This window comes from Mustela erminea, chromosome 11 (assembly GCF_009829155.1).
Source record: "Mustela erminea isolate mMusErm1 chromosome 11, mMusErm1.Pri, whole genome shotgun sequence".
In the NCBI taxonomy this organism is placed as follows: Eukaryota; Metazoa; Chordata; class Mammalia; order Carnivora; family Mustelidae; genus Mustela; species Mustela erminea.
The window spans coordinates 43,658,513-43,679,319 of NC_045624.1; the positions used below are offsets into that span (position 1 = coordinate 43,658,513).

A 20,807-nucleotide genomic window follows, 5' to 3' on the forward strand; every position below is an offset into this window, starting at 1 on the left:
CATTCAGCCAAGAGTCTGCTAGAGATTCTCTCTCCCTCTCCCCCTCTCTAACACACACACTTTCTCTCTCTCTCAAATAAATGTTTAAAAAAAAAAAATTCCCAGCAATCAAAACAGCCAGGACAATCTTAAAAAAGAAGAACAAAGTTGGAGGATTTGGGGCGCCTGGGTGGCTCAGTGGGTTAAGCCTCTGCCTTTAGCTCAGGTCACGGTCTCTGGGTCCTGGGATGGAGAACCACATCAGGCTCTCTGCTCAGCAGGGGGCCTGCTTCCCCCTCTCTCTGCCTGCTGCTCTGCATACTTGTGATCTTTCTCTCTCTGTCAAATAAATAAATAAAAATCTTAAAAAAAAAACAAAGTTGGAGGATTTTCCCATTTCAAAACCTAACTACAAAACACCAGTATTCAGCATAGTATGGTACTGCATAAGGCTAGACATATAGATAAATAGAAAAGAATGGAGCATCCAGAAATAAAAAATAAAAATAAAAATAATTTTTTAAAGATTTTAATTTATTTGACAGAGAGATCACAAGTAGGAAGAGAGGCAAGCAGAGAGAGAGGGAGAAGCAGGCTCCCTGCTGAGCAGAGAGCCAGCCCCATGTGGGGCTTGATCCCAGGACCCTGAGATCATGACCTGAGCTGAAGGCAGAGGCTTAACCTGTTGAGCCACTAGGTGCTCCCAGAAATAAGTTTATACACCTATGGTAAACTGACTTTCAACAAAGATGCTAAGACCATTCAATGAGAAATTGCAAAAAATGGTTCTTGGATAATTAGATAACAACATGAGAAAGAATGAAGTTGGACCCTTACCTCAAATCATATTAAAAAAAAAAAAAAAAACACCCAACTCAAAATGAAACAAAGACCTTTCTGTATGCTAATGTATAACTAAAACTATAAAACACTTAGAAGACTTCTTAGAAGAAAACTTAAAAGTAAATCTTCATGATATTAGATATTGTGATAGATTCTTAAACTTGACACCAAAAGCGTAAGTCACCAAAATTTTAAACTTCAAACAACACTAAGAAAGTGAAAACAATAACGACAGAATGGGAGAAAATATTGCAAATCATATCTCTGATAAAAAGACACATATCTGGGTGTGCCTGGGTAGCTCAGTCAGTTGAACATCTGCTTCAGCTCAGGTCATGATATCAGGGTCCTGGGATTGAGCCCCACATCAGGCTCCCTGCTCAATAGGGAACCCGCTTCTCCCTCTCCCTCTCTTCCAGCTTATGCTCTCTCTCTCTCTCACAAATAAATTTTTAAAAAATTTTTTAAAGACACATATCTGTAACATACAAAGAACACTTATGACTCAATAATAGACAGAAACCCAGTTTAAAAATGGACAAGGAATCTGAATAAATATTTCTCCAAGCCAGATATAAAAATGGCTGATTAACACAAGAAAAGATGCTCAGCATCATTAGCCAACAGGGAAATGTAAATCAAAATTACAATGAGATACCACATCATACCCACTACGATAGCTGGAATCAAAAAGTCAGATAGAAACAAGTTTGGGCAAAAATGTGGAAAAATCAACATGCTCATACACGGCTGGTGGGAATGTACAATGGTATGACCACTTTGGAAAGTGATCTGGCAACTCCTCAAACAATTAAACAGAGTAATCATATGATCCAGTAATTCCAGTTCAAGGTCGCAAGAGAAATGAGAACATATGTCCACATAAAAACTTACACATGAAAACTTATATTAGCATTATTCATACTATTCAGAAGGTAGAAATGATCCAAATATCTACCAACTGATGAATATATAAACACAATGTTGGCAGATCCATAAAATGGAATGTTATTCAGCAATAAAAAAGTACTGACATATACTACAACTTGGCTGAACCTTGAAAACATTATTCTAAGAAGCCAGTCACTAAAGGCAACATATTTTATGATTCCGTTTATATAAAATGTATAAAATACATCTCAAACTAAATATTGTATTACTATTACTTCAACTAAAAATAAATAAGCATACAAATAAATAAATAAATAAATAAATAAAATGTATATAATAGGCAAATCCATACAGACAGAAAGTAAATTAGTGCTGCTTTGGTCCAGTGGGAAGAAAAGGACAGGAAAGTTACAGGTAAAGGATGAGAGGAGTCTTTCTGAAGTGATGAAAATATTCTAAAATTGACCGCAACGCAAGTGATGGCTGCACATATCTGTGAATACACAAAAGTAACACTGAACTGTACAAATTATATAGGAGAAACAAGAGACATTTTTTAGCTGTGAAACTTGGACTTCCTGTTACAAAAACAAAAAAGGATGCTGAATAACAAAATATTAAATATGTATGAACTGATTTTTCATCTGGTTTAGTTAACTGCCTTGAATAAAAATAAGAAACAAGGATTTGCATTTTATCCCCTTTCATTCAATGTAGACTTCCAGGTCCTCAGGGATTTTCTGTTTTAAGTAAATGAAAAACAATAACCAAAAATCAGGTTTTCAATAGCTATCACCTCCCTTCACTAGAAAGGAAAATAATAGCTAACACTTACTAATCATTTACTAAGTCCCAGGCAGTGTTCTAAGTGCTTTGCAAATACTCTATTTTAATCTTCAAAACAGAACTACAAAGTAAAAGGCACGTAGTACTATTCAGGTATCCCTGAATACAGAGAGGTTAAAAACCCACCCAAGAGGTCACAACTAGTAAGTAATAGAAGTAGCATCCCAAAGCAGACTGTCTATTCCAAAGTCCTAAACACCCCACAAAGACTAAAATGGTATACTCTGTTGATACTAATTGAAATCACGGCAAGTTAAAACTGCAAGAAAGTATTTTCATACGTCTAAATAAATTTTTAAAAAATTTATTTATTTGAGAGAGAGAGAACATGAGGGGTGGAGAACAGAAGGACAATCAGACTCCTTGCTGAGCAGGGAGCTGCACACAGGGGTGGATCCCTGGGATCATGACCTTAGCTGAAGGCAGATGCTTAACCAACTGAGCCATCCAGGCACTCCCACCTAATTTAATTTTTAAAGGATGACTAGAAAACAATTATTTGTAGGTTTAAAAGGTCCATACCTATGACCACAAGTGATTGATTTCTTATGTCTCATTAGAATAAACAGAAGATAATCTCTTTAACCCCTAAACTCCAGAAATACTCTTCCACACTTAACATTTCCTTGTTTTTAATACTTACTTACATACATTATCTTTCACAGCAAAGTTTACTGAGATTTAGGGGTGCCTGGGTGGCTCAGTGGGTTAAGCCTCTGCCTTGGGCTCTGGTCATTATCTCAGGGTCCTGGGATTGAGCCCTGCATTGGGCTCCCCATTCAGGGGAGAGCCTGTTTCCCTCTCTCTCTCTCTCTCTGCCTGCCTCACTGCCTACTTGTGATCTCTCTCTCCTCAAAAAAATTAATAAAATCTTTAAAAATAAATTTAGTGAGATTTAGTCTTCATTTAAGATATGGATGTTTTAACACCCCATTGGCCTAGTCCTACAACATAGAAGGATGACTAGAAGAATTGCTGCAACAAAGATTACCCCAAGAATCCTATGGAAAGAAAATTTGGGGGCACCTGGATTGCTCAGACTGTTAAGTATCCAATCTTGACTTGAGCTCAGGTCATGATCTCAGGGTTGTGACACTGAACCCCGAGTTTGGTTCCACACTGGGCACAGAAACTGCTTAAAATTATTTCTTTTTCTCTTTCTCTCTCTCCCCACCCCTTTACTCCTCCTCTTCTCTCTCCCTTTCAAAAAGAGAGAGAGAGAGAGAGAATATGTGGATTAGAAGGCAGATGCCCCAGGTGCCCCAAGAATGCTGCTTTTGAACACAATATTATAAGCAATTAGTATTAAAATTTTCAATAAAAGAGCATAGGAGAGGGAGTTAAAACATATCTGGGTTCCCTTTTCCATTCCATTTGTCAGAAGAGTGACTTTAAACAAGTCCCTCACCTTCTAATCTCCTAATTGTTCTGGGGAGTGGTAAGATAAATAGCCTAACACATGTAACTGCTTAACCATAGGATGTACTCAATCTAAGTGTCAAATAAATGCCATTAGTAACTTAGTAGTAGTAATAGAAGTGGTGGTGGTGGAATGTACTCTGAACCATGCCAGTCTGAACTTCTGGATTGAATATTTAAACGGGACATTTTTTTTAAAATGACAGGGGCACCTGGGTAGCTCAGTGGGTTAAGCCTCTAGCTTCGGCTCAGGTTATGATCTCAGGGTCCTGGGATTGAGGACCACATCAGGCTCTCTGCTCAGTGGGGAGCCTGCATCCCTTCCTCTCTCTCTCTGCCTGCCTCTCTGCCTACTTATGATCTCTACCTGTCAAATAAATAAATAAAATCTTTTTTAAAATGTTTAAAAATTTAAAATGACAGTAAACTTTCACTGAAATGATAATTGACAGGGATGTTTTATAATAACATCATGTATTTCAATAATTTTTTTTGTTTCAATAATTTTTGAGAAATATTTGAAAGTCTTTATTCTGAGGGATAAGACTTGCTAGATACATCAAAACATGTAACATTAACAACTACTATATACTATGATATAGGATTTTTGCCCCTTCAATAAATGTTTCCACCAAGAACTTGTACCAAAAATGTAAGTGTGTGGATGTACTTTAAGAGCAACTACACACAATTCCACAAAATGAAAAATTCCTTAAACTCAATTTATAAATTATTTTCAAGTTTTTAAAGTTCTTCTAAATAAGGATTTAGTCTATTCACACACGAACACACACACAAAAATCCCTGTAATTATTCTCTTTACATATTTCTAACAACTTTAGTTATGACCTATAGTTTTCCTCCTAGCATCTTCAAGTTGTGTAGGTGTGTGACGTGGTTTCATGTTTAAAGTAAAAGTAAAAGTGAGGTGGCAAAAAAAAACAAAACAAAAACTATTAATTTCTCGGGAAATTGAAGTCAATTGTAGGACTTAATTAGGGAAAGAAAGTGCTGATAAAAATCAGCTCAGTGTATCTAAACTGCTGTGGTCTGCAATATAGAGAAAGAAGGAGAAGCAATAATCCTATTACAAGAATTAGAGGGTATTAGCGCATGCATCCTACTGCAGTCACAGGCTGAGAATTGCTTTGACCATTGGCTCACAAGACCTACTGAAGTGTCATGGGAAGACGATGCTAGTGCACCACGTGACATTCCTGAATGGAATCTTGAAAAAAATTTATCAGCCTTTCTCAAAAATGTTCACAAGATTTTCACACTTTGTGCTCCTAGTTGCGTTTTTATTTTTAATGCAGACATCATTCCTAAGAAACATATCATCCAATATATCCCCCCAAACCATTCCGTGGCATCAGCGGATCGATCTTGCCCACAAAACAAAACACAGAAAGGGCATTTACGCTCCCAGTGTTTAATTTCGGACATACTCTTACCTGATGCTCAATCCGGTGGGTCCTGCCCCACCTTTCCTCGAACTCTCCGGAGATTTCCCTTGAAGAACGCCTGCCAGGGTCCCAGGGCTGAAACGACGAGAGCAAGAATGGAGGGTGCAGAGCAAAGCAAACCCTCGCTTCACTACTCCCTGTCGTTCCCCTGCTCCAACTTGTTCCACGTCCCAGACGGAGAGAAAGAGCCTCACCAGGGAGCACCACCAACCCCACAAAGTTGGAGCGACACCCACAAGGAGTAAACCTGCATCCTTTCTGTGTCAACCCCGTAGACACGCAGGGAAAACGGCATCAATCCCTTGGAAGAGACCACGCAGGCCACAACAACGGCAAGTCCTGCTTCTCACAAAGAGGAGGAAATGGTGAGGGAGGCAATCAGTGGGATGTAGCAGACAGAGGACAGCAACGGCGGAAGAGACAACTCCCCACTCCCGCCTAACTCCAAGCCGTCTTCGCCCTGTTGTCATAGCACTTTACAACGAACGCCGCTGCGCAAGTCAGTCCTCCGAGCTCCGACGCCTTCTGGGGATTGTAGTCCAGAGCGGCTGAGAGGGTGGAAGGCAGAAGACTTTTCCTGCTTCGGTCCGGTCGGGATCAGATTTCTAAAGGAGAGGGCTGGAGTGAACCATTCCCTGGTCCTCATTAGCACAGAGATAATGAATACCATTCCCTTTCCCGTCCTTGGACAGTTCCTCAGAAATAGGGTCCCAGGAAGACCAGATTCCCGCCTCCGCTGTGGACGCAGAACACGCCCCCCCACGCCATCCCCGTCCCGCGTGTCAGCGCGCGGGGTGGGGCTTCGCGCGGGGGCGAGGCTCGCTCAGGAGGGGCGGAGCGTCCGCGCTCCTCCGCGGGCTCGCGCTTCCCATCCTCCAGAAACAGTTACTTTTCCCGCTCGGAGGCCAAGGAGGCAAAGGTATGGACCAGGCGGCGGTGGCCAGGTGGCAGGAGCGAGAGCCAGTGTGCGAGGCCCGGTGGCTGGGTAGTGCTGGCCCAGGACACATTCACCTTGAAGAGGAAGACAGGGGCGGAAGACCAACATCGTGGAGGCGGTGGAGCATTTGAACAATTTCCAGGTGCTTATCTTTTCCTAGGAGAAAAAGTGCTGCTCTGAGGTTTTTATACATGTCTCCTGATCCCTTGTGCAGTCTCTCTTGAGCATAGACCTTAGAGTGGATTATCTGGCATATAGGTAGGTAAATGTTCGATTTTATAATTGAACATAATAATAATGCCAGTTTTTTTTTTAATTTTTTTTTCATCTTTGTTTTCAAAACCAAAGGGGTGCCCCTAGAATAAAAGATTTTTTTAAATCATATAATAAAATACTGTGTGAAAATTACCTTGAGGGTGCGTGGGTGGCTCAGTTGGTTAAGCAGCTGACTGTATCTAAGCTCAGGTCTTGATCTGAGTATAATGAATGAGTTCAAGTCCTATATTGGCCTCGATGCTGGACATGGAGCCTACTAAAAAAAAAAGAGAGAGAGAGAGAAGGAAAAAGAAAAAATTATCTTGAACTACCAATTTATATTTCAACCCACCAAGATATGTAACTACTTCATTTTAAAAAAACATATTCCTTGTGACAGGAGGAAGGGTTGATATCCAAATTCATTCTATTTCAGTGACAGCATGGGACAGTGTGAAGAATACTATTTGCTGGGAAACCTCAGGTAACTTATCATTTCTGGCATAAAAAGCTTATTTTCAACAACTGGGTGCCATAATTCCTCCTAATGAGTGCAAGAGTTTAAAAAAAAAATAGCTGTAGTTTTTTTCCATCTTTGTGTGGCCATTTCTTTACAATGTGACTTTGTAGCTCTACCCTTACATCTAAATTTAACTTGCTTTGGTCAATGAAACATTAGTAAATATAATGAAAGCGAAGCTTCAAAAAGTGCTTCTCTCTCACATGCTTCTCTTGAAGATACTGCAACCACTTCTATGTGACTGACCTGTAGAAGCTTGCTGAATGAGGAGAAACATGTCAGGTCATCTCCACTGCTCCTCTAGATACATGAATAAGGTCATTTTAGACCAACCAAACCCAGCAGAGTTAACTAACTGCAGAGATCCATCAAGTAACCCCAAAGCAGAACTGCCCACCCAACAGATGTTATTTTTTTTAAACCTCATGCATATTAGAGACATAAAGGACTATACTAAACCTCATGCATATTAGAGACATAAAGGACTATACCTGTTACCAAGGCCAATAATTTATTGAGCCAGGTACACAATAAATATATGTACCAGACACTATATGAAGCATGTTGGATCATTAAATATTCACAACACAGATCTCAATTATTTTTTGCTTTAACTCATAGGGCAAAATTAATTTGGAAAGATAATACCTAACTTATTTACATGTGATGCCCTCTGATACTTCTACTTTCTATTCTTTCCTTTTTTATTTCATGGTTTATGATATTGCTGCCAATTCCCTGAGTGGATTTCACAATCCTCTAATGACTCTTGACCCCAAATTTGAACAACATGAACATAGCATTTATCAGTCCAAATCAATATTTCTAGAATGAATGAATGTCAAAAAGGCATATTTGGCACATCAATAGCTGCAGAATATGTGTGGCATCACATAGTATGGGACCATGTGGTAGCTAGAGAAATGTTTAAAATTCCAGTATGATAATGACTTCTTCCAACTTTATTTTCTTCATTACCTTCCTACCACACTTACTATAAGATCCAGTACTTCACAAGGTCTACAAGATCTGGAAAGTCTTGTCCGGTCTGCCTCTCCGGCCTCATTTCATCACTCTTCTCCTTGCTCCCCAGGCTTCAGCCCCACACTTGCCTTCTCTCTCAATTTCTTCTGTACATGAAGCCCCTTTTCCACAGGCTACTCTGCCTCTTGGGATATTTTCCTTTGCTCCACCAGCTTCTACTCAGCTGATATTTCCCTTCCCCATGGAAGGCTTCGTGGGCCACCACTAGAATAAGTACCCCTATACATCTCCATAGAACTGATCATAACTGAAATTTTAAGATATGGGTAATTGTCAGTTCAACATTTTTCTTATGTAAGCTCCACAAAGGCAGAGACAGGTTTCTCCTCCAGACTCAGAACACATTCACACAGCAGGTCTAATTCAGTGTTTGATGAATGAATAAATGAATGTTTTTGAAATTTTTATTAGCTCTTTCCTTCACCTTTATAACCTTACATCTTCTGGCTCTCCCCAGAGTTCAGACGACTCCCTAGCGCATACCAGAGATAAATCTGAGTCGCTCACACCAACCAAATGACTGGAATGCTTCCTTCCCTCCTGGGGTGGCTTTGGCAGCTGGCCAAGCTTGGGTGCCTGAGGCCTATGACCATTAGTGAGTGGGTTCTTGCTCAGGAAACTCCATGGGCCCTGATACTATCAGGACCCAGGAAAGCTCACCTCAAACATAGACAAAAAGTGCTCAGATATATGGAATCACACCAGTAGCAGGGACTTGCACACAAGCTGGGACCAAGAACTTCACCATTCACAGACTGAGTTATTGAGTATCTTCACTTCTCATGTGTGAGAACTGTAAGAGGCTCTAAAGTGTAAGAAGAAAACCTTATGTTTCTAAATAATGAATTATACTACCATTATATTCCTTTAGTATCAGGACATCCAGATTTATTTTAAACACTAACTTTATGGGGCACCTGGGTGGCTCAGTTATTAGGCAACCGACTTGATTTTGGCTCAGGTCACGATCCCAGGGGTTTGGGATGGAGTGCTGCATGAGCCAGGAGTCTGCTTCTGCTTCTCCCTCCCACTCTGGTTCTATAAACCACCACCCCCGCCACGCTCTCTCTCTTGCTTTCAAATAAATAAAAATCTTAAAAAAACAAAACAAAACAAAACTGGGGCACCGGGGTGGCTCAGTCAGTTAGGCGGCTGCCTTCTGCTCAGGTCATGATCCTGGGGTCCTGGGATCGAGCCCTGCATCAGGCTCCCCACTCAGTGGAGAGCCTGCTTCTCTCTCTTTCTCTGCCTGCAGCTCTACTTGTGATCTCTCTCTGTGTCAAATAAATAAATAAATCCTTTTAAAAAAGTAACTTTGCAATCATTGTCTCTGACAGAGTTCTTTAGTCACAGACAACAGAATCCATTCTATCTGATTAAACAAAAACTAGTTTTAATGGAATCAGGTCGTTCATCAAACCTCTAGGAGACCCAGAAAACCAGATTTAAGCACCTCACAGCCAGGGTATTTATGGGGCACTAACTGGTTCAAGTAACTTGCATCATCTACTAGATGCTTTATGCACCAGTTCTTCCCTCTAGGGGGAGAACCTAATTCCCAAGCTCTAGGACATATCAGTGTAATACTGTGTTTCTGTCCGTAGCCCTTGTGCATTCCTTCATTTGGATTTTCTCTAATAAATACGAAGCAATTTCTTATATACCTTAAGTATTAACCATATTGAATGCCACATTTGGGGGGAATATTCCCTATCCTATTACTTTTACTTCCTTTGTGGTTTCTTCCATTATGTTAAAGCTAAATACTGAGCGGAACTTCACATATCAGATGCATTTACAAAATACAACCTAGTTAAGCACTTTAACAATTCGCAGCCTGGCTCCATGACTTCTACTGCTGCATCCTTGGGCATGCTATTTAACTCTCTCGGTCTCCTTATCTATAAAATATAAAAGAAGGGTAATACATACAGGTAATAACAGCACTTAGTAAGTTTTTAAAGATTAAATCAACTTTTCTTTTTTTTTTTTAAGATCATTTATTGATTTATTTGACACAGAGAGAAAGATCACAAGTAGACAGAGACACAGGCAGAGAGAGAGAGGAAGGGAAGCAGCCTCCCTGCTGAGCAGAGAGCCCGATGTGGGGCTTGATCCCAGGGGCTTGAGACCATGACCTGAGCCGAAGGCAGAGGCTTTAACCCACTAAGCCACCCAGGCGCCCCTAAATCAACTTTTCTTACTGGCTCAGCTCAGTGATGAGCACATAAAAAGCGCTCAGTGTCTACAGCCTTCCGCGCGGTACCCAAACCTTGTCAAGATAGACTGCAGGCTGGCTCTGTCTTAATCAAGCGCTGGAAAATTAGAGAATTACTCTGAGATGTCTTGCTTTCTTCAAAGCTGGGTGAACCCCAGCACCAAGTATCACAGCCAGTGTCTAGCCAGGGGGGCTGCAAAGCCTCCGGGTTCGGGTCCCCGGGTCCTCCCAGGGGAGGGGCGCGCGCGAGGGGGCGGTGCTCCCCGGCTGTCCCGCAGGCCTCCACCGCCCCGCTCGCGGCCGCCGCTAGGGGGCGAGCTCCGACCCCGGTCGGCCTAGCGGCGGGGCCCGGGAGCTCCCAGCGCAGACTTGGGGCCACTACACCGGAGGCGGCGGGGAGGCCTGACGGGAGGCGGGGACCACGAGGCTTCGGCGGGGACAGCGGGCCCTACTCGGGCGGGCGGCGGGAGGGGGCGCTGCGGGCCCGGCCGGCCGCGGCGTGGAGGAAGTGCCGTCTTCGCCGCCTCAGCCGCCTGAGGTGCGCCGCCGGGCCACCTCACCGGGCGGGCCGCGATGTCGTCCCGGCCGGGGCGCGACGATGCGGGGACCGGGGGAGTGCGGCGGCCGCGGGAGCCGGCCGAGCAGGAGCTGCAGCGGCGCCGGGAGCAGAAGCGGCGGCGGCACGACGCGCAGCAGCTGCAGCAGCTCAAGCACCTGGAGTCCTTGTGAGTTCCCGCCGCCCCCGCTCCTCCGAGAGGCGCTGGGTCGCGGTGAGCCGGCGCCGCGGGGCCGCGGGAGGCTGGGTTCCCGGGGACCCGTGCGGCGCTGGCGCCCGGACTTGCAGTCGCGCCTCCGCGGGGAGGGAAGGGCCGTTCCCCCGGCGCGCCGAGCGGCCTGGCCCGGCAGGGGAGCTCGGGCTTTATTCCCCGCCCGAGGTCGTGCGGCCGCGGCTCTGCATGGCGCTGAGGACCGTGCGGCACTCCGTGGTCGCTGGGTGGGGAATTGGGGACTGAACACGCGGCAGGTGCGGTGAGCGCTGCCGTCCTGCCCTTTCAGGGTGGTCGGTTCACGGGGCCCGCCGGGCACCGGATAACCCCCCATTCTCTTCACCTGCGGCTGAGAAGGGAAGAGAACACGCCGTCCTCTACCGTTAGTGCAGTGGGGAGGAGAGGGCTGGAGAATGGGGTGACAGACCTGTCCCTAAAGATCCCAAAGACGGAAGAGTGTTCTCTTTAGTCCTGAGGGCTTTTACCAGCAAGACGGGTGGGGGCTACAAAGAGGCCAATTCCAGCTCAGCCAAAAGAATTAGGACCAGAGTCTCCTGGGGTTGCTGGTCAGCATGGCCTGACCGAAAGGGGCGCGGTGCGCCCCCAGCTCCAGCGGGATCAGGGAGAGAGTCTGGAAGCCGCGGGAGGAGGGCGGATTGGAAAGGAGACTGAAACCTCAGGTAGGAGGTGGAGTCATGACCTTTCAGTTCTTTTCTGTGATTCTGTCTCTGTAGTTAGCTGGCAGACTTGTAAGATTGGTGCTCACGGAGTTCTTCCATACATACTTCGATTCTATTTCAGGCACTTGCATTACCTAAGCTATGATGTAAGGAATAATCCGCAAAGGACTCAGATTCTTTATAATTAACCTGGGAGCTTTAACACAAAATGCATTGCACTGTTGGAGGCTGGCCTGCTCTTTTCAGTGTGACCCTTGAGCTGAATTTCACCCCAGTGAGGCAGTGGTTACAGGATACAGGCTCTACATTGCTAGTGCCCCCAGTCCTGGCCCCTTTGGGCCCTCTGTGGTCCTGTCCTATGCAATGCAGATGTTCAAATATCTTTCCCTAGTACAAGCCTGAGCTTCACACAGCCCACTCTGACCCTGGGTATCTTTAACAGTGGGACACCAGATAGTGGTTAACACTATACATTTATTTTGTAGCTCACAGAGCACTCATAGATGTCAGAGAGATTATAACCTCCTTTTGCAGATGAGGAAATGCAGGTTCAGCAGTTAAATAACTTGATCAAGGATACATTGACCTGTAAACAAGCAAAAATAAAGAGGGACCCAGGCGTCTGATTCCCAAATCAGTGGGATTTTTCCACTACAGGGATTTAAACTTTCTGGGCTGCTGACATATTTGGTTTGGCTAATTCAGGGACTTTTATTGTTAGAGTAATACTTTAATTTAAACATCAAATAGTACTAAGGCACTAATTTCAAAAAGTAGTGGTTCACATCCATGTTCTGTAGTCACCCATACCCTCCCTTCAACCCTCCCTCCAACCAAGTTTACAATAAGGAAACAGTTTTTTTCTTCTAGGACTTAACTACTTATTTCCAAATTATATGTTTAAGCTGCTTTTTTAGATTGAACAATAACCATTACCTGTAAACCTCATGTCACATACATGAGGTTTTAGTTTTCTTTCCCTACCATTCTTGCATCCATCCTTCTAATATAGCTCCCTTATAATTTTTGTTAACTCAATAGTTGCTATTAACATTATTTTAACTATTCGGTATTGTTTACGTTTGCACCAAAAGATGTTTTGTGATTTGTTTTGATTTCTAGCACAATTGTTGTTTTTCATCTAGTTAATAAACACCTCGTTTTTTTTTAAGATTTTATTTATTTATTTGACAGACAGAGAGCACAAGTAGGCAGAGAGGCAGAAAGAGAGGGGAAGCTCCCTGCTGAGCAGAGAGCCCAATGCGGGACTTGATCCCAGGACCCTGAGACCATGACCTGAGCCCAAGGCAAAGCCTTAATCCACTGAGCCGCCCAGGCGCCCCGCGCCTCGATTTTTTCATTTGCCTGAACTTCCTATTACCTGCAGCTAATTTTATTTGAAAGGCTTTAAAAGCTAAGAGTACTTTTTCTACATGTTCCTACATATCAGACAGTCATCAGTCTGTTCATTTTTAAAACAGAATCTTCCTTCTGTTCTCCAGTACACTCTGGTTACATTCTAGCCCTGGTGTAAAACTGCCTTCATCACTCTTCGGTCTTGGACCCCATTTCTGGACCCTGTGTCTTCCTTTCTTTCTTTACCTCATTTTGTTCAAGTATATTATGTTATTTACTATAAAAAGTGCATTGGGCCAGGGTGCTGGGTCTGCCTTTGGCTTGGGTCACAACCCCAGGGTCCTGGGATGGAGTCCCACATCTCCTTCTGCTTGCTGCTCCCCCTACTTGTGCTCGTTTTTTCTCTCTCTCTGACAAATAAATGGGTAAAATATTTTTTTAAAAATGCACTGGGGTAAATTTGTTGAGTCTTTACATATCTGAAAATGCCTTTATCCTACCCTCAAACATGAAAGTTAGATGGGATAAGTATAGAATTCTAGGCTAGAAATTATTTTCACTTGCTTTTAAAGGTGGTATGCCACCATTTCCTAGCTCCCAGTATTGCAGAGAAATCTGATGCCATTCTGATTCCTTTTCTTTTGTAAAGAAATTGTTCTTGCTCCCCTTTTGCAAGCTTTAAAGAATCCTTTATATTTAGTATTTTGCAGGGTTTTTTTTTAAAGATTTATTTATTTATTTTAGAGAGAGAGCATGCATGAAGGGAGTGGAAGAGGAAGAGAATCTCCAGCAGACTCCACACTAAGTGGGGACCCCGATGTAGGGCTCAGTCTCACAACCCTGAGATCATGACCTGAGCTGAAATCAAGAGTCAGACACTTAATCAACTGAGCTACCCAGGTGTCCCTTGCAGTTTCATGATGTGAATGTCTTCTCACCAGATTTCATTTTTTTTTTTAATTTTCTCGATACTTCGTGGTATTTAATATTCATATATGATCTGTGTTTTAATTTCCTTTCCTTCATTTTGCTTTTTCTTACTTTTAGACTACTGTGATCCTCTTTTCATTCTACTTTTTTTTTTTTTTAAGATTTTATTCATTTGTGACAGAAAGATAGCAAGAAAGGAAACACAAGCACAGGGGGCTGAAGAGGGAGAAGCAAGCTCCCACTGACCAGGGAGCCCAATATGGGGCTGGATCCCAGGACACAGGGACCATGACCTAAGCTGAAGGCAGACGCCTAACGACTCAGCCACCCATATGCCCCTTCATTCTACTTTCTATAAGATTTAGTTTCTAATCCTTCTACCATTGTACTTTTAAGTTTTGATTTTTAACTTTGAAGAGTTTCTTGTTCTGGGAATTCTTTTTCTCATAGCATTCTATTGTTTCCTCAATAACAAATCTATGATCTTTGAGGATACTCATTTTTTCTTTTTTCATTTACTTTCTTCTTTGTTGTCTGTTTCTTCTTGCCTTTTTCTGTGATTTCTTTTACTGCGAGGTTTTTTCCTAATGTTCAGGGATCGTTGGATCTCCCCCCATTAAGAGTGAGGCATTATAAAGCTATTTTGAAGGGAGCAGTTGGGAGAGAGAGAGAATGCAAAAGTGCTGGTTTATTGACTGGTAAGTCTCACCGTAGGGATATCAGACTGCAATGAAAAGGAAGACAAATAGCTAAGTTAGCCAGCCAGCCATGTAAAATGGGAAGCCCCAAAGTGGTTTTTTAAAAATTGAATTCAAATTCTTTTACCCCCTGGTTGCCTTCAGTAGGTCACCTAATACTCCTCTGGTCAGCTTCTTACACTTGACCTTACCTTTTCTTACCCTTTGTCCATACCTGCCAGGACCCCACAGGCATCTGAATCACCCACTCTGTGCTCTAACCATGCTCCAACCCTATTATTCAAGTGTCCCTTGTCTACTCAACATAACAGAATGGAGATTCTATATATATATGTGGCAGTTTCATCTCTGCCTTCCATCCCATAGGAGTGAGCTATGGGAAAAACAACGACTGGAATTGAGTATGCTTACATGAAGGACTTTTCTAAAAGAAATCTTATGCCAGCACTCAGGAATATAAGAGTATTTTTAAGTACTTAGCAAAATAAAGATTTCTTTCCCCTTTCCCAGTTGGGAAGATAAAGGTTTCTGCTCTCTTATCTAAATTTGGTCTTCATACTGCTCAGAGAAACTTAATATAATCTGAATAATATATTAGCAAGGCTTCACAGATGGTAAAAATAATGAACCTCCGTGAACTTTTTTTTTTTTTTTTTTACTTCTAAGGATTAACTACAAAGAGTGTACACCTCTCAACTGTGACAGTGCAAAAGACAACCGTATAATAAACACACTCCCATTTTTGTCTGGTTGCTTTTTGTTTATTTGTTTGTTTGTTCGTTTAAGTAATTTCTATACCCAGCATGGGGCTCAAACTCAAAACCCTGAGATCATGAGTCAATATGCTCTACCAACTGAGCCAGCCAGGCACCCCAAGATCTGTTGTTTTTAATAGCTAAATATTACTTTAGACTTTAAGAGATATCTTTTTTGACATGTTACATAAACTAAAGAATTGTCAAGCCCTCAGAAAAAACATCAACCATGTTCCTTTAAATTTGAAGAAACAGTTGTAAAGTGGACTTTTTAGAGACATCCATTGCTAATAATAACAGATTTCAAAATGTGTAGTTAGTTCTTATCACATTCCTTTTCTACTTAGGCAAAAACTTTTACATATTTTTTAGGAATGTGGATTTTAGTTTGGCCATATGTTATTTGTACACCTCCTGTGACCAAAGAAAGTATTGTTGGATTACTGGATGTTTATGAAGATGATACCTCCTCCCTTCCAAGGTCCCTTAAGTCCCAGTCTATAAAGGATAGCATTAATGTTTCTAATGAATGGCTGATGGGGGACTGTAGCACCTTCCTAAAGGCAAATTTCCATTATTCTTGCTAAAAGAGAGGCCTAAGCATATGGCATGCCACAGCTTTCCACCGGAAAATAGTGGAAGTATTTGCTCTGGAAATATCATATCTAAAAAGTTAATTCTGTTTATACCCAAAACAACTTGAGGGACTAAGTCTTCTTCAAGGACTAAGTCCTCCTCTGTCCCTTTAGAAGAACTCTGGATTAACAATGGTGAGGATGAGAGTAGAGAAGCCTCCATCACAACCCTTATTTGGAAGCATCCAGAGATGAAGCCAAAGGGAAGTTTTCTTTGCTGTAATGATTCATGGCATTTCTCATCCTTAATCTGCTATAAGGGAAAAAACACTCCTGTTTTCCTTTTCTACACTCATACTACACTCAGAGCACTACTCTGTGTGGGAGTTTTCCAACACCACCAAGAAATTTTCCTTTTCTCAGAGGACACCAAGTACACATCTTACAGATTTAATTCCGACATTGTCTAGCTGAAGTCAGTGTCAGAACCTTCAGGTGAAGGGCTCAATCTCATAAGACTGTCCCTGTGCACACGCTTTAGGTGCCAGTCACAAGTCTGTTGCTTCTAACCACCTCTGTACAGCAGAGGTTCTGTACAGCAGAGGTTCCCCCAGCACCCTCCTCTAGTTTGGTTAATTTGCTAGAGCAGGTCATAGAACTCAGGAAAACATTTTTATTTACTTGATTGCTGATATATTATAAAAGGTTATAGCTCAGGAGCAGCCAGAAGATGAAGCAGATATGTAGGGTAAGGTGTGTGGGAAGGGGCAGGGAATTTCCATGTCCTCTTCCGATATGCCACACCTCCAACTGTTCAAACTTGAAATCTCTGAAATCCATTTTTGGGTTTTTGGTTTTTGTTGTTCTTGTTTTGTCTTTTTAAGATTTTATTTATTTGAGACAGAGACAGCAAGAGAGAGCACGAGCAGGAGGAGGAGAAGCAGGCTCCCTGCTCCGTGAGGAGCCTTACCTGGGGCTCAATCCCAGGACCCTGGGATCATGACTTGAACTGAAGGCAGACGCTTAACTAACTAAGCCACCCAGGCACCCCTGGGTTGTTTGTTTTTTGTTTTTTGTTTTTTTAAATAGAGTTTTCATTACATTAGCATTATTGATTAATCAGTGGCCATTGGTGATTAATTCAATCTCCCTGGAGGTAGAGCTGAAAGTTCCAACCCTCTTATCACAGAATTGGTTCCCCTGGCAAGCAGGCCTCATCTTTAGGAGGTTTGCAAAATTCACCTCATTGACATAAACAGTTCGGTTGAAAGGGGTTTGTTATGAATAAAAACTTTTCACCTTTATAGCTCTGGACCTATTTCAGGAACTAGGAACAAAACTAAATATTATAAGAAAAGATGCTCCTATAGCCTTTATACAGGAAATTACAAGGTTTTAGGAACTGTGTGCCAGAACAGTGAAGACCAAATATATATTTCTTATTATAAGTTTCAATATCATACCCACTAAAGTTGTTTTCTTTCACATCTTAAGAGAAGGGCCAAAGAAAAACATTTCACTTTTCCCTTGGTCTGTTCTCACAACTCCTGTAACCTCCAATAGTTCATCTGTTCTGAAGGGTCTTTAAACCTGGTGCATAAAAAGAGGGTCAGGATAAAGAAAACATTAAATCATTAAGTGTTTCTATAATTTGCAGCCATTCTGAAGCATTAAAATGAGTCCTTCCCTGGAGGTTTACAAGGTTAAGGCACAGATCTGAACTGAAATGCTTATGTATTACTCCTTATAGAAGAGATATAAATATCTTAAAGAGTTTGAAATACTCTTTGAGTACACAGACACCCAGCCTCAGAATTTGCTTCCTGCCTCTCTGGCTTCTGGGTCTCTCTCAGTTCAGTCCCTGGCCAGAAATAAGGAGGGCCTAGCCAGTCTGGTGCCTGGGTGCCACTGAGCATAGACAGGGGAAGTCTTCTGCTGGAACAAAGTGATTCCTGGTCTGCAAACCAGATGATAGAGTCTTGTCCTTGCTAAAATCTGTGATTAAAAACCCTGTAGCGGGGGGCACCTGAGTAGCTCAGGGGGGTTAAGTCTCTGCCTTTGGCTTAGGTCATGATCTTAGGGTCCTGGGATTGAGCCCCATATCAGGCTCCCTGCTTCACCCTCTTTCTCTCTGCCTACCTCTCTGCCTATTTGTGATCTCTGTCAAATAAATAAATAAAATCTTAAAAAACAAAAACAAAAACACTGTAGCTCTGTTTTACATTAACTTGGTGAATGTCAGGGCCTGGCTCAGATAGATGCTGATTCCTCACTTGACATTTCCCCTCAAAACCTCCTTAGAATTATCTGCAGCTGCATGGATTCCCAGTATCAACAACCAAACATGTATGCATTTAATATCTGCACACACTCAACCCACCCCTGCCTTAGAGAGGGCATGAGGTCATTGTCCTTGTTATTACCTCCCTCTAGCCTCATAGTATTTTGCACTGGGTTGGGGAGGGTATTGTCAAAACAGAGGGAAGTATGGTATATAAATTTTATTGCAATAAATAAAAAGGATAAATGAGCAATGTTGGGCGGGGAATTTTTAGGGAAAACTAGATTTACAACACTATTTGTGCCTAAACTAAACTGTATTCAGGCTCCGAATTTAAAGTGTTCCTGGAGTCTTCTGCTTTCTAGTGGCAAACATAGTGCTAGAATAATTACTGGATCCAACTAAACATGTACTAACAGTCATGGACAAGTGAGCACAGGGGCTCACTGGGCTATGTGCCCTTACATAATTTATTTAACCCATGAACAGTTACTAATATAAGAAATGCATTGCTGACTTAGAACAGGGGTTGCAGCTCAGTGAAAGAACTCCAAATGTCACAAGATCTGGGTGATTGTCCCAATTCAGCCTCTTAATTGATGTAGCTTCCAATTGTTGGAATCAATGAGGAAAAATGTTGGAACTGATGTTGGAGGAAAAAAGATGTCAAGAGTCCCTGGCCTGCCTTTCCTTATTCTGAGATTTTAACATGATAGTTTAATACCTGTAATAAGGCATATTTCATGAGCCTCACAAGAGAATGGGGATAGACTTGGCTGAATTCTAATGTCCCACGTACATGGGGGAAAAGGCAGTGATCCCTTATAGCCAGATACGAAAGAGGAGTCTCCTGAGTCCTATGGCCTAGAAAGGCAGTAAGCTCAGCTGGGGATGGTGTCTGTGGGAAGTCTGCTGCCAGTTCTCTGCCCACCTCCACTTAGGAGCAGCTGGCAAATCCCTGTAAAGCTGCAGATCTATAAAAAGATGTGAAGACTTACTTGGGAAGGCCAGGCTCCTCTGCTGGTCTACATCTAGGCCTTTGTCATGCTAGTGCTCTGGTTCTGAGCTACCTCATAATGCTGCAGAGAGCAATGACTTGCTCTTAACAGAAGGAGCAGAAGCCTGCATTGTGAAGTTCTTTTCCAGAGATGAAAGAGACGTTTGCTGTGACATATTCATCACTGAGGAAATTGAGGCTCTGAAAGATTAAAGAACTTGTCCAAAGTACACAACAGTGAGAATGAATCAGAATTCAAACCAAAAAACTTTTTACCTGTGCTAACAAAATTCAACCTAATAGATTTGAAGATCTAATTGGCTTTATTAATTGATTCATGAATCCAGCAGCATCCCATCCAGCAAGCAGAGAGATGCTCTAAAGAGTCATAGAAAATGGAAGGTTTCTGTAAGCAGGATGGTTAATGAACTTATTAGCAAAAGAAAAGAAAGGATTGTTCCAGGCAAGCTCACTTTCCCTTAGGTGGAAGAGCAGGGAGTCTTATCATGCAGATCACCTCTTCTTTTGGGGGAGGGATCAAGGGGACCCATGTAACAGATTAGTTTATTGGTACTGATAAGAAAATTCCTGCTGAGGGTTAAGACTACCATTATGGGGGGGGGGGGTTTAAAACTGTAATTAGAATATATATTAAGGCCCAGTTTGGTGACATGGCCTAAGTGGCTCCATTTGGGGCCTATGGTTTTCTTTTTAACACCCCCAGAGCCCATTCATTTCTAACTGAAAAATGTTACAGCTGGAATGTAGGGTTCTCCACTCCAAAAACTCAAAGCAAAACAGTTGCACAGTTATAAAAAGAGTCAAATAATGTGATGTAATAATGAGTTTGATGTCCTTTATTCAAGGGAAATAAATCCATGGATTGGGGAGTACACTGCCTCACTCTTCCCAGGGATTTTGGACAACAGCAAGTTTTCTATAGCCTTACTTCTCTCTTCTGATACTTAGCACTATGCCTGGCATAATTGTTGATTAGTTCCTTCTGTAATGAGTAAGTTTTGGGGTGAACCTTCAGTATTTCCTGAGAATTAAGTTTAGTTTCCCCTATTGTACCTGTTCTTTTTTTTTTTTTAGGAGGAAAATATCAAGTTGGATAGAGGGATCCATTATGTTTGATACCCAATAGTGTGACAGTACTTAAAAATGAGTATGATTACACCTAAAAGTAATAATGTTACCTGTAAATTATAGCCCAATTTAAAAAAAAATTTTTTTTTTAATGTACATGAGTATTTGGTGCTGATTTTCCAGATTTGAAATCCAGAATCCTTAAGGACAATTCCAGCAGAGTGTTGGGAAGTGAAAATGAATTGGGAGCATAGGCATAAT

General features: G+C 42.1%; 2 protein-coding genes across 8 annotated transcripts in view; one reads left to right on the forward strand and one right to left on the reverse strand.

Annotated features, from left to right (window-relative positions):
* The window catches only part of BBS9 (Bardet-Biedl syndrome 9), a 446,163-nt gene extending 440,082 nt beyond the window's left edge, over positions 1 to 6,081 (reverse strand). For 2 of the 3 annotated variants that reach the window (XM_032305996.1, XM_032305993.1), the window contains exon 1: positions 5,433 to 6,081. The gene's annotated coding sequence lies outside the window, so the exon portion shown is untranslated. The remainder of the gene's footprint in view (positions 1 to 5,432) is intronic. The other variant, XM_032305995.1, reaches the window with a different exon arrangement.
* A 7-nt stretch (positions 6,082 to 6,088) lies between these two features.
* The window catches only part of LOC116569631 (retinitis pigmentosa 9 protein), a 177,383-nt gene continuing 162,664 nt past the window's right edge, over positions 6,089 to 20,807 (forward strand). For 3 of the 5 annotated variants that reach the window (XR_004277110.1, XR_004277111.1, XM_032306013.1), the window contains exons 1-2: positions 6,089 to 6,363; positions 7,073 to 7,120. Coding sequence is in view for 3 of the 5 variants with exons in the window: in XM_032306013.1 (XP_032161904.1) it covers positions 6,104 to 6,363; positions 7,073 to 7,120 (308 nt within the window). In the remaining 2 variants the exon portion in view is untranslated. Of the gene's footprint in view, positions 6,524 to 7,072; positions 7,121 to 10,911; positions 11,144 to 20,807 lie in introns of those variants that run through there. The other 2 variants (XM_032306016.1, XM_032306014.1) reach the window with 2 other exon arrangements.